This window comes from Melospiza georgiana, chromosome 26 (genome assembly GCF_028018845.1).
Source record: "Melospiza georgiana isolate bMelGeo1 chromosome 26, bMelGeo1.pri, whole genome shotgun sequence".
In the NCBI taxonomy this organism is placed as follows: domain Eukaryota; kingdom Metazoa; phylum Chordata; class Aves; order Passeriformes; family Passerellidae; genus Melospiza; species Melospiza georgiana.
Window position 1 is genome coordinate 5,125,080 of NC_080455.1, and position 17,442 is coordinate 5,142,521.

At 54.2% G+C, this 17,442-nt stretch overlaps 3 protein-coding genes across 3 annotated transcripts in view; 1 reads left to right on the top strand and 2 right to left on the bottom strand.

The window, feature by feature from the left end:
• Window positions 1-611: 611 nt before the first annotated feature.
• Window positions 612-3,957, bottom strand: POLR2E (RNA polymerase II, I and III subunit E). Its single transcript, XM_058040727.1, has 8 exons — window positions 3,867-3,957; window positions 3,577-3,751; window positions 3,303-3,418; window positions 2,876-2,956; window positions 1,566-1,624; window positions 1,333-1,411; window positions 1,128-1,201; window positions 612-879 (listed from the first exon to the last, which is right to left on the bottom strand). The coding sequence occupies exons 1-7, from the start codon at window positions 3,921-3,923 to the stop codon at window positions 1,136-1,138; spliced, it is 633 nt and encodes a 210-aa protein (XP_057896710.1). The 5' UTR covers window positions 3,924-3,957; the 3' UTR covers window positions 612-879; window positions 1,128-1,135.
• Window positions 3,958-4,348: 391 nt separating this feature from the next.
• GPX4 (glutathione peroxidase 4) lies at window positions 4,349-6,075 on the top strand. The gene is made up of 7 exons (XM_058040728.1): window positions 4,349-4,447; window positions 4,695-4,789; window positions 4,934-5,078; window positions 5,162-5,313; window positions 5,437-5,461; window positions 5,685-5,744; window positions 5,822-6,075. Exons 1-7 carry the CDS (start codon window positions 4,349-4,351, stop codon window positions 5,852-5,854), a joined length of 609 nt encoding a protein of 202 aa, XP_057896711.1. The 3' UTR covers window positions 5,855-6,075.
• A 1,127-nt stretch (window positions 6,076-7,202) lies between these two features.
• SBNO2 (strawberry notch homolog 2) overlaps window positions 7,203-17,442 on the bottom strand; it is a 53,111-nt gene continuing 42,871 nt past the window's right edge. Inside the window, exons 19-32 of the mRNA XM_058040718.1 lie at window positions 16,304-16,476; window positions 15,805-15,936; window positions 15,453-15,588; window positions 15,071-15,183; window positions 14,513-14,584; window positions 13,540-13,648; window positions 13,234-13,308; window positions 12,811-12,954; window positions 12,578-12,672; window positions 12,343-12,435; window positions 12,015-12,146; window positions 11,764-11,840; window positions 11,199-11,389; window positions 7,203-10,380 (exon numbers count right to left, since the gene is read on the bottom strand). Of these exons, the coding sequence (XP_057896701.1) occupies window positions 9,803-10,380; window positions 11,199-11,389; window positions 11,764-11,840; window positions 12,015-12,146; window positions 12,343-12,435; window positions 12,578-12,672; window positions 12,811-12,954; window positions 13,234-13,308; window positions 13,540-13,648; window positions 14,513-14,584; window positions 15,071-15,183; window positions 15,453-15,588; window positions 15,805-15,936; window positions 16,304-16,476 (2,120 nt within the window). The 3' untranslated portion in view covers window positions 7,203-9,802. The remainder of the gene's footprint in view (window positions 10,381-11,198; window positions 11,390-11,763; window positions 11,841-12,014; window positions 12,147-12,342; window positions 12,436-12,577; window positions 12,673-12,810; window positions 12,955-13,233; window positions 13,309-13,539; window positions 13,649-14,512; window positions 14,585-15,070; window positions 15,184-15,452; window positions 15,589-15,804; window positions 15,937-16,303; window positions 16,477-17,442) is intronic.

Sequence of the window (17,442 nt, forward strand, 5' to 3'; positions counted from 1 at the left end):
TTTTTCAGGGGAGCAGCTGGATTTCTCCAGGGCAGCAGGAGGATGTGGGAATGCTGCTGCCACGGCGGTACCGCGTGCGTGTGAGGGTGGGTGAGGATGATGAGGGTGAGTGTGAGTGAGAGAAGGAGCTAAAGCTGCACTTGAGCTTCCCACAACAGCAGCTCCCTCCAGGTTGTGTGGATTCTGTGTTTGTCCTGATGCTGCACAATGCTGCCTTGCTGTGTTCATATTGACAAGCTTCCCAAAATAAACCCAATAAAACCAGTGTGTTCTGACCCGTGTTTGTCCTGGGCAGCAGGGTTTTCCAGGCCAAATCCAAGTGTTTGTGGCACAAAAAAAATGAAGTTTAAAGCCCCCCAGAGTGCTGGGATGGATTGAAATGAGTGCAGCTGGGGGTGATGAGCAATTCTCCATTGCAGTGTCTGAACAGCAGAGTTCCAAACCAGATCAGGGAAGGAAGGAGTTAAATCTGAACTTCCAAACTGCCCAGAGCAGCCAGTGAAGGCTCTGCAGGGCTCAGCAGGAAGAGATTCCAAACAGAATGAAAATTATGGGAACTTACAGAGTATTGAGGCTTTGCCACAGGGAGAGGCTCAGCAACACTGCAGCACTGAGGGTGTACAAAGCTTTATTTCAAACAAGAGCCCAGAAAACAGGGAAGCAAAAGGCTTTCCCCACTTGTTTTCCCCCATGGCTGAGTCCTGGGTGGGACTGAGGGGTCACCACAAAGTCCAAGCTGGAAGACAAGGGATGAGGCCCAGGGATGGGGCTGCAGAGAGGCAGTGTGGGAATCTCCTTGGATTTCCTTGGCCATCTCTGAAGTGCACGAATCTCCAAGAGCCCGTGAAATGCTGGTGGGAGCCACACAGCTCCTCACACCTGGAAGAGAAGGAGGGATGGGAATCATCTCCTGCTCCAGGTCCCTCTGAACACCCCAAACCTGCACAGCCTGAGCAGAGGCACAGGTGCCAGGGGAGCCTCACCCTGCTCTCCCCACCAGCTCCCTCCATCAGCCATTTAAAGCTCTGAGATGTTTCCCTGGAGGCAGCTGCTTCACACTGAGCTTGGAACATCCCTTGGCACTGCCCAGAGGCCCCCCCCCAAACAGGGGGTCCCCTCATCCTTACCCACTGTGTCACTGCACCAGTCTGTAGGTGATGTACCTGCCCGCTGTCTCGCTGGGCCTGATGATCTTCACTACCTGCAGGGCAGACACAGAGCTCAGGAACAGGAGGAAGAGGAGGAGACACTTTTTCTGCTCCAAAATGCCCTCAAGGATCATCCCCTCCCTGCCCTGCCCCAGGAGCTGCTGCCTCAGCCTGCTCCCCTCACCTGGCCACGCTTTATCCCAAAGTACCGGGCCACAGGGTCCCCAGCCTGGATCCTGGGGAGCTGGTTCTCCCTCAGCTTGCTGTGCTGGGAGTCAAGGAGAAGCTCTGACACACCAGGGGCTGCTGGCAGCTCACAAAACAGAAATAAACCATGGCAGGAGGAGGGGTTTTCAGCCCAATTCCATCTCACCTGAGCAGGATGGAGGGACACACAAAGGGACACTCAAAGGATACTATCGGGCCAGCAGCTCTGTCACCTCCTCCTTTGTCATGACCACGTGCTCTGGCACCAGCTGCAAACACAAGACAGGCTGAGATGAGGCAGCAGCTGGAGACAACGAGTTTGGGAGGGGAAAAGGAAAACTGTGTCCCTCAGCCCAGCCAGAGAGCAGGAGAAGGACTCTGGGAGCAGCAGGAATGCAGCCAGCAGGAGGGAGGGACCATCCTAGGTTGTGGTGTTGTGAGGGTCCTCAGGCTGATTTATTATTATACCATATTAATTATATATATAATATTAAATTAATTATATATTGAATTATATTAATTATATATAATATTATATTTACTGTTTATGATATATAATATTATATTTACTATTTAATTTATAAATATTATAATTATTATAATATTTAATTATAATAATATCATAATATAATTAATTATTCATATAATTAATTAGATATAATATTATATTTATTATATAATTTATATTATATAATATATATTACATTATATATTTTAATATTATATTAATTATACATTATGCATTATAAGAATTATATGTTATATAATATATCACACTGTATTAACTATGTTATGTTATATATATTATATATTACATATATTACGTTAAAGATATTATATTATTATATATTATATTATATTATGATATATATTATATTATGATATATACTATATTATGATATATTATGATATATTATATGATATATTATGATATATTATGATATATTATATTATGATATATTATATTATGATATATTATGATATATTATATTATGATATATTATTATGTATTATATTATGATATATTATGATATATTATATTATGATATATTATTATGTATTATATTATGATATATTATGATATATTATGATATATTATGATATATTATGATATATTATGATATATTATGATATATTATATTATATTATATTATATTATATTATATTATATTATATTATATTATATTATATTATATTATATTATATTATATTATATTATATTATATTATATTACTATACTAAAGAAAGAGAAAGGAGACATCAGAAGGCTGGACAAGAATGATCATAAAAACCCATGACAGACTCAAGAGTGTCCAACACAGCTGGCTTTGATTGGTAATTAATTAGAGACAATTCACGTGGAACCAATCAAAGGTGCACCTGTTGGTAAGCAACCTCCAAATAATCAGATAATTACTGTTTACATTTATTTTCTGAGGCATCTCAGCTTCTCAGGAGAAAAATCCTGGCAAAGGGATTTTTCATAAAATATCATGGTGACAATCCCACCCCCTGCTCACCTCGTGCTCCGTGATGTTGATGAGAAGCTCCTGCTGCAGGAACTGCTCCAGGATGTATTTGGGAGCCATGTCAACCAGGGACTGGAAGGGAAAAGTCCATCAGAGGTGGCTGGGGCAGCCCTGGCAGGGCTCAGAACTGCACCTGGGCTCACACAGGCACAGGCAGGCTGGGAATGAGCCCATGGATCTCTTGGAATAGGGAAATATCTCTTTTTCCCTCCCCTTCCTGACTGTTTGTAGGTCCTCAGCTGTGCCACTGCCACCAGGAGCTGCTGCTCTGCTTGAACACATTTGGGTGCTAAAAAAGAGCCTGTGCTAAGGCACAACAGGCTCTAGCAAAACCTCTTCTCTGGAGGGAAACTCAGGGCTTTTATTTACCCAGAAACAGACCAGGAAAACCTCCACAGCCCCCGAGGGGGACACAGACCTGCTTGGCCGAGGGGGTCATTCCCTGCTGCACCACGATCAGCGCCCGGGTGATGTTCTCCTCCTGCATGCGCTGGCAGTACATCTTGATGGTCTTGATGCCCACCTTGGGCTCCTCTGAGGGAAGAGCCACACCTGGGGTCACTGAGAGCCCTCAGAACTCCCCTCCCCGGGGGCTCAGCTCGGAACGTGCCCTGAGGGCACCGGGGGACCCGGGCTCACCGAGAGCCTCCCCACGCTCCGAGCCCCAGACCCCGCGGGCCGGCGCTGCTCACCGGGGAAGAACACGAACATCTGGTCCGTGGGATCGTCGTTGTGAGCCACCAGCACGGTCAGGTCGGTGCGACGGGGGCGGCCTTCGCTGGGTTTGTCCCCGAATTGCGCCTTGAACTCCTCCAGCGTCTGATCCAGCTCGTCCTGGGTCACCAGGTACCCGCGGTCGTGGCATAGCTACGGGGACAGCACCAGGCTCAGGAATCGGCACGGCGACTGGCCTCCACGTCCCCTCACCTCCACCCTGCGGCACTCCCCACACGGCAGGCTCAGCCCTCCCGGTGCCCCGGACCTGCATGATGGTCTTGCGGATCTTCCATAGCCGGTACGTCTCCTCCTCGTCGTCCATCTTGGCCGCTCCGGGCTGCGCGGGCTGCCCACGCTGCCGCCTGCCCTGCACACGTGCACGGGGGTCCTCAGCCGCGGCGCCTCCTGGGAGATGTAGTCCGCCGCCAGCTGCTCCCCGCCGCTGGCTCCGGAGGGAACGGGCATCTCTCTGCTGCTGTCGGGGTGAGGCTGTGGCGCTGTTCGGAACCCGCGGCCGGTCAGGAGGGAATCGCCGCCCAGGAGCCGCTGCTCGCAGCACCTGTCTCCAACCCCGCCCTTTGCTCTGCCCTTGCCCTCCGCCCTCGTGGTCTCTCCCGATAAACACCCCTGCGGCCACCCCGCCTATCCTGCCCTTCTATTGGTCAAATTTCCATCCATCACGCCGCCGGGGCCGCCTCTCTGCGCGCTGATTGGCTGATCGGCCAGAAAGGGCGGGGTTTGTGCGGGATGGGCTGGGGCGGCGCGGTGCGGGGCGCGCTGTGGTGCGCGCGGGCGGCGGCGCGGACAGCGCTCCTGGGACCAGGGCTGATCGCGGCGCGCAGCATGGTGAGCGCGGGGCGGCCCCGGGAGCTCGGCCCGGCACGGCCCGCTCTGCTCTGGGACCGCTCTGGGCCTGGGGATGGGCCCGGGTCTTTCCTGCGGGGTGCCCGGGGTGGGCGGCGGCGGCTCAGGCCTGGCCTGGCGGGGGCTCGGGCCTGGACGGGCCGCGGGGAGGCTCCGCAGGGTCCCTGAGGGGAGCGGAGCGGAGCGGAGGTGGCGGGGCCGGCGCCGCAGTGATGCTCTCGCCCCGCAGTGTGCCCACGCGGACGACTGGCGCTCGGCCAAGGCCATCTACGACTTCGTCGCCCTCGACATCGATGGCAACGACGTGTCCCTGGAAAAGTACCGGTAGGACGGAGGGGTCGGGAATGCAGCGCTGGGGCGAGGTTGAGTCACAGAGGCTCTTGCGTAACCCTCACGCCTCGGCCCGGCGGGTGAGGGACCTCTGGCCGTGCCCTGCGGGGAAGGGCAGCTCATCCACCCCCTCTGCAGGGGCGACGTCTGTATCATCACCAACGTGGCCTCCAAGTGAGGGAAAACGGCGGTAAACTACACTCAGCTTGTCGATTTGCACGCCCGATACGCTGAGAGGGGTTTACGCATCCTGGGATTTCCCTGCAACCAGTTTGGGAAGCAGGTACGTGGGGCTGAGGGGCTCGGGTTCCCCGGGAGTGCTGGGATGGATCGAGGAACCCTCACGGTGCTGGTGTGGCCCCTCAGGAGCCCGGGACCAACGCTCAGATCAAGGCATTTGCTGAGGGCTACGGGGTGAAGTTTGACATGTTCAGCAAGATCGATGTCAACGGGGACGATGCTCACCCGCTCTGGAAGTGGCTGAAGGAGCAGCCCAAAGGGAGAGGCACTCTGGGCAAGTGAGTGTGGAAGGGAGAGCCCTGGGGAGCCACAGCCCTGCAGCCAGCAGGGAGGGCTTGGCTCAGGGAGGGTGAGGAAGGGCTTTTCTGCCCAAAACTCACTCCTGTTTTTTTCTCTCCTAGTGCAATAAAATGGAACTTCACCAAGGTAGGACACTGTAGTGGTTATGGTTGCCTCCTCTGGGGATCTGAGGGGGGTTGCTGGTGTAGGAGGGCTCTGCTCAGGTGTCAGGGCAGGAGCATCGCAGGGGTTTCTGTGTCCAGAGACCCTTGGGAACCCCTGCCCTGCCCAGAGCACAGCTGAGGGGGAAGTGAGCCTGTGGGGGCTCTCACTCTGCACTCACTCACCAGGGGTTGCTTCATTCCCACAGTTCCTCATTAACCGGGAAGGTCAAGTGGTGAAGAGATACAGCCCGATGGAAGATCCCATTGTAAGTGCTGCTGCTGCTGGGCAGGAGGGGAAAGCCGGGGATGTTCTCAGGGTACAACACTCCCTTCTTCCCCACAGGTGATCGAGAAGGACCTGCCTGCCTACCTGTAGCTCTGCTCTGCTGTCCCCCTGCCCGTGCCAGCCCTGCTGCCCACGGAGCCTCCTCCAGCCCCATGAAGGGCTGCCTCCAACCCAGCTGCTGGTGGGGCAGCCCTGACCCACGGCGTGCACCTGCTGGACAGAGGCTCCAGGGGCCGTGGCCGCTGCGGGCAGGAGCAGCCAGAGCCCCCTCACACTAACGAGTCCCCCTGCAATAAAGGCGTTAGGAATGAGCTGCTGTGTTGGCTGTGGGATGGAGCAGGGATGGGGCTGGGGCTGCTGCGCCGCTCTGCTGACAGCTTGGAGTTGTTTGCTGGCAAGCCAAGACCTTACACAACTCCTAAGCCAAGCTGGGATAATCCTCAGCGTTGAGGAGGAAGTGCAAATCCGGCATGATGTGTGCTCCTGAGGGGCTCCCTGGGCAAAGGCAGAGCTGGGGAAGGTTTGTGTCCTCTGGGATCCCTCCTGTCCCCTCTGAGATCCTTCCTGTCCCATTTGGGATCCCTCCTGTCCCCTGTGAGATCCTCCCTGTCCCATTTGGGATCCCTCCTGTCCCCAGGAATCCTGGCAGGGCAGCAGAGGGGATGGGTCCAGCAATGGTACAAGCCCTGGCCAGCAGAAATTCCTGCAAAACAGAAGCCAGGCATGTTGGGACACGGCAAAACATGCCCTGCAGCCAGGGATGTGTCTGACCACAGCGAGCAGGATCATCCTCCTCCTCCTCCTCCTCGGGGCAGCGTCTTGGTGCTTGTGAAGCCACAGCCGTGCCCAGCCAAGCCCATGGGGCTGGTGTCCCATCGTGGGCAGGGACAGCTCAGGTTCTGCCGTGCAGGAATGCTGCTGCACCTCCTGCCAGGGCCTGGGGAGTGCTGGCTCTCCCTGTCACATCCACAGCCCCCTTAGGGAGGTTGTCCCCAGGAAAAATCCCCGGGTCTCCCAAAGTCTGACAACCCTGCAGAGCCTCCAGCACATCAGGGATGCTGGGAGGATCCTGCTCACATTTAGGGATCACTCACTGGGCTCACCCCATCCCTCCTGCCATCCAGCAGTGCCTGGATGTGACATCCCACAGCTGGGGGAACACTGGAACAGAGGCTCCTTTATCTGTGTTTTTCCAGCCAAGCCAGGAGGAAGCTGCCTCATCCAAGGCTGGATCCAGCCAGGATCCTCCTCTCCTTCTCCCAAGGACAGACTTGGGACAACAGCCCTCAATGTCACTGATTTGGTGACACAGGAGATACAAAGTCCAGCTGCCAGCCTTGGATTCCTGATCCAAGTCCCTGCTGGGCTCTTGGAGCAAGCTGGATAGACCAAGAGATAGAGACAGAGCTGGGAGTTACAGAAATCTCACATGTGGCTTCTGTTCCGTTTTTACTGAGCAGAATGAAAAATTATCCGAGGCAAGTAGAAAATTCAGGAATTATTAGTCCAAGGCACATAGTCTAAAAAATCTCTTTACATATATACAACTTAATTATAAATATACATAGAAACAAGGGCAAACAACAAGCAGATTAAAAAGTGCCAACACAAAGGTGTCAGGGAAGAAAACAGGGACTCATTAAAAATACAATCAGTAGGACAACTGCAGAATAATTTAGTTAAAAGGTAACATTACATATTATTAACCCTGACAAAAAACATGGGACTGGGGCAGGAAAGGGAATCCTTGAAGGTGGCCTCTGTCTTTCCAGAGACCAGGGAGGGAAGATTGCATATATTTTAAAGTTAAGGTCAAAGCCACCAGGTAAGGCTCCGGTGACAGCAGAGGGTGCCCAGCAGGGAATTCCCCCTCGCTATTCCTGAGTTTAAACCTCTTTGAGCTGGGTTTTCCCGGCGTCCTTTTCCCTCATTGCTGGGAATTCGGCCCCAAGCGAGCAGTGCTTTAAATAGGGGAGGGTGTGGAGAGGGGCAGCCTGGCTCTGCCCGGCCTGGGGAAGGCTGCAGGGCTGGAGAGAAGCAGAGCTGGGGAGACCAGCAGGGCTTGGCGGGGCACAGGGGGCTCCCCCATCTTTGGTGATCACGTTGAGGTAAGGAAGGAGGTGAAATGTGGCCCTGACTGCAGGGATTGAGCCTGGGCTGGTGCTAAGCTGGGGAGGGGGGTAAGGACAGCATCCCCCCAAACGAAATTCAGGGACCAGAGTAGCCTCAAACTGAGCCCACTTGTGTGGCAGCAGGGCAGGTCGGTGTCAGGAGTCAGCTCACAACGCCTGGACACAGACCCAGAGCAATTCCCAGCACCAAACGGGCACTGGGCCAGTCCCTGAGCCCTGGGGGGACACGGGGGTGACACCACCAGGCACTGTGAAGCTCCAGCCCCCTCAAAACTGCCCTGTTAGGGCACAGAGTACCCCCTGCCCCAAGGGCTCTCTGAGGAAGGGCCCAGGTCCTTGCCTGAAATCATCCCGGTGCCACTTTGGGAAAGGCTTTGATGCCCTCGGTGCTGGGGTGGAGGCAGCAGGGGGTGGGGCAGTGCTTTGCAAAGCAGCCTTTGTTCTTTGGTATCTGAGAGGGAGACTGCAGCAGGAGCAGCCAAACTGCAAATCCCGGGTGGTGACAGTGACACTGCACACCCTCAACAGTGACAGTGACACTGCACACCCTCAACAGCGACTCTGCATGTCCTGGGCAGTGACAGTGACTCTGCACACCCTGAACAGTGACAGTGACACTGCACATCCTGGGCAATGACAGTAACACTGCATATTTCATGCAGTGACAATGACACTGCACACCCTGAACAGTGACAGTGACACTGCACATCCTGGGCAATGACAGTAACACTGCATTTTTTAGGCAGTGACAATGACACTGCACACCCTGAACAGTGACAGTGACACTGCACATCCTGGGCAATGACAGGAACACTGCATTTTTTAGGCAGTGACAATGACACTGCACACCCTGAACAGTGACAGTGACACTGCACATCCGGGGCAATGACAGTAACACTGCATATTTCATGCAGTGACAATGACACTGCACACCCTGAACAGTGACAGTGACACTGCACATCCTGGGCAATGACAGGAACACTGCATATTTCATGCAGTGACAATGACACTGCACATCCTGGCCAGTGCAAAGACACTACACACCCCAGCAGTGACAATGACACTGCCCTGACCCAGACCCCTGGCCCAGGGCAGTGGCAGGACCAGCGAGATGTCCAGGTGAAGGGACAACATGTGACAGCAGGAAACTGGCCAAAGCACATCTGGTCACGGCGACCTGGTGAGGTTAAAGTGCAGGACAAAGGGACATGTGTCCCTTCTGCTCTGGAGAATCCTGCTGATCCTGGCGTGGCTGAGCTCTGCCAGACTCAAGCTCTGTCTGTGGGGTGCAGCCAGCTCAAGGTCCCTTCCTGGCAAGGGCAGCACAAACATTTTTGGATCTCTCACTGCACCTGCACAGCCCTGCCAGAGAACACCTGAGCTCAGCATCTCCCAGCTCCTCTGGGACAACATTCCCTTCCCCTTCATCCCAGCCTGCCAGCACAGCCCCAGGGTGTGCAGCAGTGCTGGGGCAGCCCAAGCTGGGGGCTGAACTCTCATTCTTCCCTAAGTGACCAGCATGTGGTCATTCCAGAGCCTGGCCATGCCCCTCCTGCAGGCCTGGAGGGCTGGGCAAGGCTCGGACACTCAGTAGTCTGCAGGGGGTGGGCACAGGAGGGGTCTCCCTTCAATCCCACCTGAGCACTGACCTGTGAGCAGGACTCAACCCAGCAGAGCCCTCAGCCCAGCAGGACCTGCTCAGCTCTCCCTGGGCACGTTCCATACAAACCTGCACATGCCTGACTAGATATTAGATATAAATAAAATTCTCTTTAAGAAACTCCAGGCTCTTTCTTCCCTCAAAACCAGAGCAGAGTCAGTCCAAACCAGCAGAAAAGTCAGGGCTCCTCAGCTCTCACCTTTGCACCAGAGAACACAGATCCACAGCAGCATTCCCAGCTGGCACTCAGGAGTTTGGGAAAGGCCCAGAACTGAACTGGATCACGCTCTGGCGCTCCGGGGGGAGCAAGTTCTCCTGGGAGGGCCCGCTAAACGTCCTCAGCATGTCCTCCAGGATCTCTCTAAAATTGATATTCCCGTCTTGCTGGAGAAAATCCTCCTGTGGCTGCTGCAGGGGGGCTGGGGGAGGCAGGGCAGGGGGCTCGTGCAGTGAGGGGCCGGGGGCTGTGCTGCCCTCCAGGCCAGGAGCGTGGCCAAAGCCAAAGGACAACCTGTGCTGCTGCTGGGGGGGCTGCTGGGGCTGCAGGGGGGGCTCCGAGGAGAAGCAGAGCGCTCTGGTCTCTGGGTTCAACACCAAGTCAGGAATGCTGTTGCTGGGAGGGCTGTAGGTCAAGTCCAGGATCTCATCGTGGCACAGGGAGGGCAGGGGCAGCCCTGGCCCCGGCAGGATGTGCAGGGGCAGGGAGAAGGGGGAGCTCTGCTCCTGGGCCTGGAGCAGCCGGCTCTGCTTCCTCTTCACGTCCTCGTCCATCTGCTTCAGCTCCTCCCGCACCCTGTGCACGCAGCTCTCGGGGATCTTTATCCCTGGGGGAGGAACAGACATCAGTCCCCTGTGGCAGGACCTTTCACCCCCAAGTTATCTCCCTGTGACACGTGGCTAAGTCACACTGGAGTTGTCATGTGATTAATTATCTTAGCTGCAAACCTCCTTAGCCAGCAATGAGCATTCTGTCTTGGTGTGAGAAAGGAAACAGAACACAAGCAGTTTTACAACTACAAGAGACCACTATGATTTTCATGAAAGCAGAAGTCTCTAATACACTCTCTGCGTGTGTGGAGAGTTCTCAACAACCAAGACATGGGCATCAAGTTACTTCCCCTGGGGACTGAGAGAAATTAAGGACATTCTCTGCACACTGCTATAATTTGTTGCTCAGTGACATTGATTCCTAATTTATACTATTTTTTGCCAGCTGTAACATAGGTACCTTTATCTACTAGTGGTGTTTCTTTTGTTTAGACAGAATTTCTAAACAAAAGAAACTTCTATTCTCTGTGTAGCAAGTGAATCTGCTTATGTCTGTTTTCCTTGGCCTATTCAAATAAATAATTCATGGCCTGATCAGTCATTGCAAGTGAGAGTGGGTTTTGGGGTGCTGCCTACTGCCAGACACCTGTCAAAGGCAGGGATCTGTCTAAGCTCTCCCCTCTCCATCCATAACATCCCCACAGCCCTCTGGGAAGGGACGGGGCACTGTGGGGACAGTGGGGAGGAGGATGATGAGCCTGGCTCACCCCCTCTGCCCCAACACATCCAACTGCCCTCCTGGAAGGGAGGAACTGGTGCTACCACCCCATGTGCTGGACCACACCCCTTTTAAGAAGGAAATCACTGCACACACCGACTTGCTTCTTCTTCTCCTTGGTCTTGAGGCGCACGATCTGCAGGTAGCTGCTGCTGGTGATGTCTGCCATGACGCCGGCGATCCTGCTCCACACGTGCAGCAGGGCCCCACACAGCATGTAATAGTGCCTCAGGCGCATGCCCTGGAAGCATTCCTTCCCCTCCTGGATCAGCCTGCAGCTCTTGTTCCTTCAGGGACCATGGGAGAAAACCACTGGGATTAGCAGAGGTTGCTGGAGCTGAGCGGGATTTGCGTCCCCACAGCCTCCCCCAGTGCCACGGTCAGGGAGCCCCAGGGTGCAGGAGGGAGGAAGGGCTTTAAGCTCAAAGTGAGGAGATGTAAATTGGGTGTTGGAAAGGAATTCCTCTCTGAAAAGGTGGTGAGGGCCTGGCCTCCCCATTCCCGGAGGAGCTCAAGGCATCCATCCAGGTTGGATGAAGCAACCTGGTGGAAGGTCTCGCTATCCATCCCTGCCATGGAACTGGATGGGCTTCATTTAAGGTCCCTTTGAACCCAAGCCATGCTGAGATTCTGTGGCAGGCTGGGGCTGCAGCTGCCTTACCACACGGCGTGGTTACAGTTCTTCAAGGAGAAGTGGTAGCTGCTCTCCCAGTGCTCCTTGGCCTCCTCGGGCAGCACCTGCAGCAGAACACCCAGCATTAGGAATTTTCCACTGTCCAGGATGAAGAGATGTGAAATCCAGGGCTGGGAGTCAGGACATCATCCCTGCCCATCCACAGCAGAGCCACGAGGAGCTGTGACAGGGTTACAATGAATGCCCTTCCAACACTGGGGGCTGCAGGTTCCACCTACCCGTCGGTATCTCTTCTGCAGACTGTCCAGGCTCTCAAGCTGGCTTTGCTTCCCAATGTTTGGCTTGTAGAGGATGAAGTTCTTCCCACGGCACTGCTCTGCCAGCAGACAGGTGTATTTGTTGCCTCGCACCTGTGGGGTACAGCTGATGGTCACAGCCTGGTCCCTCCTCCCCACATTTCTCTAAACCAACCCCTTCCTGCCAGCATGGAAGTCCTTGGAGGCATTTCCCAGCCCTCAGGAAGAGTGATCTTGTACCACCATGGCAGATTTCCTGCTGGGATCACCCCTGAGCTGAGGTGCCACCCTGGCAGAGCCCAGGACATACCTTGTAGGAGAGGTAGAACCCATCATAGGTTCCTGTCAGTTTGAGCGACTTCTCATAGGCTTCCTCCCACTTTAAGCCTCTGTCAACGCTGATCTGAACAGGGACACACAGAGGGATTTGTGACTCCAGGGGCAGGACAAGTGCCTCGGTGTTTGCCTCACAGACCTCCCCTCAGCACAGCCTAGAACCAGGCACAGACCTGGTTCTACCTTGTAGAACACAACCTGGTGCCCACCTTGTAGAACACAACCTGCCCATCCTGTGGGTGCCCCGGGGTCAGGAAAACCTCCTTGCTCTCCTCGTAGATCTCATCCACTCCTGGAGCTAAATCTGTGCAAGGAGAAAAGGCTGTTGTAAAGAACATCCTCCCAAAAGCACCTCCTTGGGTCTCAGATCTGTGCTAGCCAAGGACACTGCACAGGGAGGAACTGGAACCCCAGAGCTGTGACCACCCCTCCTTCTCCATACCAAGGATGCCCATGTCATATTTGCCCTCCTTCTTGTCCTTCTCAATCAGGTAGTCAAAGGTGTCAGAAAAATACTGGAAGAGCATGTTCTGCTTGTCCACCTCCAGGCCCAGGATGCGGTTCAGGAATTTGGTGATGGAGCAGTCTGCAAGAGCACAGTGGGTCAGGTGAGATGTGGTGCAGCTGGACATGGAACCCACCAGCCCCTTCCCCAAGAGCCCCCCATGTTCCTTCTGACAGCAGCCCAGTCCAAGGGCTGTGAGGAAGCTGGGGGGCCATGGGATCTGCAGGGCCATCAGCACAGAACCTTCCCCACAAAGCAAACATTTTGGTGCCCAGCAAACCCCACGAGGTCAGGCAAGCCATGACACTCCCATCTCTTCCATGTGCCCCCTGCCTTGGGCAGGAGCAGCTCCACACCTACCCTTCTCCACTGAGACAGTGCCATACTTCATCTGGCTGCAGCAGATGCCCACGGAGATGAGCCCTTGCTTCATTTCTGCAATGGCAGAAGACATCTTTTGTATTTTGGGGTTAAGCCTCCCACCAGCATTCCTGCAGGACTGTTTCCTCTTCAGGAACTCAGCCACTCCCCATGCCTTGCAGGTGACATAAGCCAGAGCACTTTCCCCTTTGTTTTTTCCCTCTGACCTCCTGCTCGGTTCTTCCAGCATCCTAAACCTGAGACCAGCCCATCCAGCAGAAACCCTGGAGCTGGAAATGTTCTTACCACGGAAAAAGGCATCCTCCCCTCTCTCGTAGCTCCTGGGCACAGGAACTCTGCTCTCAGAGTGGTTGAGGATCGTGGACAGGACCTTGTCCAGGGCTTTGGCCCCGTACTGCAGGAGGAGAGCAGAGTCACACACAGGAGGAACGGACATGGCAGCTGGGCTGGGGCTGAGGGGACACTGCTGAGGGGACACTGCTCTGAGTGTCACTGCTGAGGGGACACACTGCTGAGGGGACACTGCTCTGAGTGTCCCTGCTGAGGGGACACACTGCTGAGGGGACACTGCTCTGAGTGTCACTGCTGAGGGGACACTGCTCTGAGTGTCCCTGCTGAGGGGACACACACTGCTGAGGGGACACTGCTCTGAGTGTCCCTGCTGAGGGGACACACACTGCTGAGGGGACACTGCTCTGAGTGTCACTGCTGAGGGGACACACACTGCTGAGGGGACACTGCTGAGGGGACACTGCTCTGAGTGTCACTGCTGAGGGGACACTGCTGAGGGGACACACACACAATGCTGAGGGTGACATTGCTGATAGGACACACACCGCTGAGGGTGTCAAACACTGCTGAGGGTGACACTGCTGAGGGTCACACACTGCTGAGGGGACACACACTGCTGAGGGTGTCACACTGCTGAGGGTGTCACACTGCTGAGGGTGACACTGCTGAGGGTGTCACACATCACAGAGAACACTGTCACCCCAGGAATGCCACAGACAAGGCAAGGGGGAAGCTGTGTGTGTGCCTCCCATGTCCCCAGGCCCTTCCCTGGGGACAGAGGACTGGGTGCCCTTCCCAGCTCCTGGTGGAAGAATCCTCAGTGTGACCATGACTCTGAGCTCGCAGGAGCTCGGTGCTAGGCTGGGCCCTGCCTGCAGCCATTAGCAATGATCCTCCTGCCTCTGGCTCCCTCTCCCAGCACTTCCAACCCCCTCCCAGCCACGCTGCCCCAGCCCAGCCCTGTCACCTTGTTCTCGAAGTTGTACTTGCTGAGGTCTCGGGACTCGGTGGCCCGTCGGTCCCCGTGAGTTAAGGCACCCTGGGAAGGCAGATGGAGCAAAAGGTTTTTATTCTGAGCTGCTAGAAAACACCAGGGAAGGATGGCCAAAGGCATGTCTGCAAATGTGCCATGGGGAGGCAGTGTTCCTCCAGAATACTGAGATTTTACCAAAGGATTTGGGGATTTATCAGACGTGAAGAAAATGAAACAGAGGCAAACTAATTATTCCATTAATTATTTCATAAGCTTTTTGGGAATAATATGGGTGTATACTCCAGTAATAGTGGGGAAATTGCAGCATCTGGAAGCAGGTGCTTGCTGCCCTGAAATTCCTCCCAAAGCCTCAGTTACACATTCTCCTCACTTCCTTTCCCAAATCCCAGGATGCCAAAAGCCATTCCATGACTGCAATGCCTCAGCCAGGGGTGACACACTCCTCCCCTGGCCATGTTGGTGGGAGCTCTGACCCAGAATCTCCTCAGAGGGAATCAGAAGCGTGTTGGGATCACAGCTGTGGGCACTCACCAGGCTCTCCAGGCGTTTTGCCACGATGGATGCAAACCTCCTCTCCCCTGCCAGCTCTGAGATGAGGAACACGTACTCGGGAGCAGAGACCTGGTTGGATCGGTGAGTTCGGCCTGCATGGGAACAGGGATGGAACAGGAGCTTGGGATGGCCTGTCTGCAGTGGGAATGTAACCAGAAAAGCCACATAATGCCCACATCTCTCACCCTGGGGAGTCCATCCTCTGCCCCAGAGCTCAGGGCTATAATCCCACAGCACCAGTGACTGAGCCTCCACCTGACAGAGACATCCCCTAAATCCACCTTGGGTTGCCACCACACCTGACCCTCCCAGGGCCCACACCCAGGGCAGGTGACAGTGCCCAGGGACACCCAGCCCTCACCAAACTGCTGGATGGCCCTGTCTGCACTCCAGGGCAGCTCCAGGGTCATGTGCACCCGGCGCTTTTGGTTCTTCACCCGTCTGTCTGCTTGGAGGGAGATCCCTGAGCTGGAGGCCTCTGAGATTATCGCCACGAGCTACAGAGAGATGAGTGAGAACAGAGTCAGGCTCCTGAAAACACATTAAACAGCTTCAAGAAACAGCTTTAGGTACCACAGCAGCCCCAGCCGTCAAAGGGACCTGGGAGGGTTTGTGAAACCCACAGAGAGCTGCTGGCAGGGCACAGGGAGGCACAGACACCCTCCCTGCCCTCCCCCTATCAGTCCTGTGCAGGTTTTGAGAGCCCAGCTCACCTTTTCCCCCTGCATGAAGCGCTCCTTCTCCTTCAGGTTGACGTGGTCTATGGAGAGCCCCTGCTCGGCGCGCGACTCGAACACGACGGAGCCGTCGGGCCTGCGAACCACCCGTCCCTTCCTGCCCGTCATCTGCACACAGGACAGGGGCTGCTGCAGCCTGGGGAGCCACACAGCCCTGCAAGGCCAGCCAGGCAATTCCCAACAGGGAGAGGAAACCCTCTGCCAGCAAGAAATTTCTGGTTTTTTAATGGAAGAAATTTTTCTCGATGCCCAGAGAAGCCGTGGCTGCCCTATCCATGGAAGTGTCCAAGGCTAGGCTGGATGGAGCTTGGAGCAATCTGGGATAGTGAAAAGTGTCCTGCCCAGGGCAGAGGGGTGGAATGAGATGATCTTTAAGGTCCCTTTCCACCCAAACCATTCCATGATTCTCTGAGTCTTTGCTGGCCCCTCTCCCTGTCACCCAGTGCCACCAAAACACACTGACAGTGGGAAGTACCTCAGCCACATTCTCTGGGCCCCCAAAATAATCAATCAGTTGATCCAAGGTGTTGAGAGGTAGCTCTTGGCCCAGTGCCTTCACTTTTGCTAGGAGGTCCTGTTTCATCTTTTCAACCTTCAGCTCTCTCAGGCTGTGCAGCTCTTTCTGAGAAGGCAGCATGTGGAAACCACCTACAATGGGAAAGGCAGAATTTTAGAGTTCCCTGGTAACTCACATCAGAGAGGAGGGAAAAAGTTGTCCCAGAGGGTTTCTGGGGCCAATGTTGCTGGACAAAGGCACTATGACCTGCAATAAATGCTGAGCACAAAGTGAATTCCCTGTGGGCTTCTCCTTTCTGCTGGGGGAAGGAGCACACAGGGCAGCGCTTGTCACAGACACATTTTATGAAAAATCCTTTCCTTAGGATTTTTTTCTCCTGAGAAGCTGAGAGGCCTCAGGAACAAAATGTAAACATTATTATCTGCTGCTGTGGAATGCAACAGGTGGATCTGTGATTGGTCTCATGTGGTTGTTTCTAATTAATGGCCAATCACAGTCAGCTGTCTGGACTGTCTCGGTCAGTCACAAGCCTTTGTTATTCATTCCTTTTCTATTCTTAGCTAGCCTTCTGATGAAATCCTTTCTTTTAGTATAGTTTTAATATAATATATATCATAAAATAATAAATCAAACCTTCTGAAACATGGAGTCAGATCCTCTTCTCTTCCCTCATCCTAAGACCCTTGTGAACACCGCCACACTCGCTGATCCAGTGGGGAATGTGGATCCACCCCACAAGAGTGACCCCAGGATATAATCCAGCTAGGATCACAAAATTGTCCCAAACCTGAAGGGATCTTTGCAGGACACAGTGCTCCCCTCTGTGGTGTTACATTTGTCTCATCCTTCCAAAATGTAGGGTTTATTCCAAGCCTGTGCTCCTACCCTGAAGTATCATGGGTCTGTAATCCCATTGGCCCAAGGATTATTCTGTGCCCACTTTGAGCTCTCTGTAAAGAATCTCCCTGTTTGAATCTCCCTGTTAAGCTGTGGGAGAAGACTCTCTCTTGGCCCCTTTTCCCCCTAGGCTCCCCCTCCCTCCCTTTTCCCTCACAAACCATGCTGCTCCCAGGGGTGGGACCCCCAATAAACCCCTC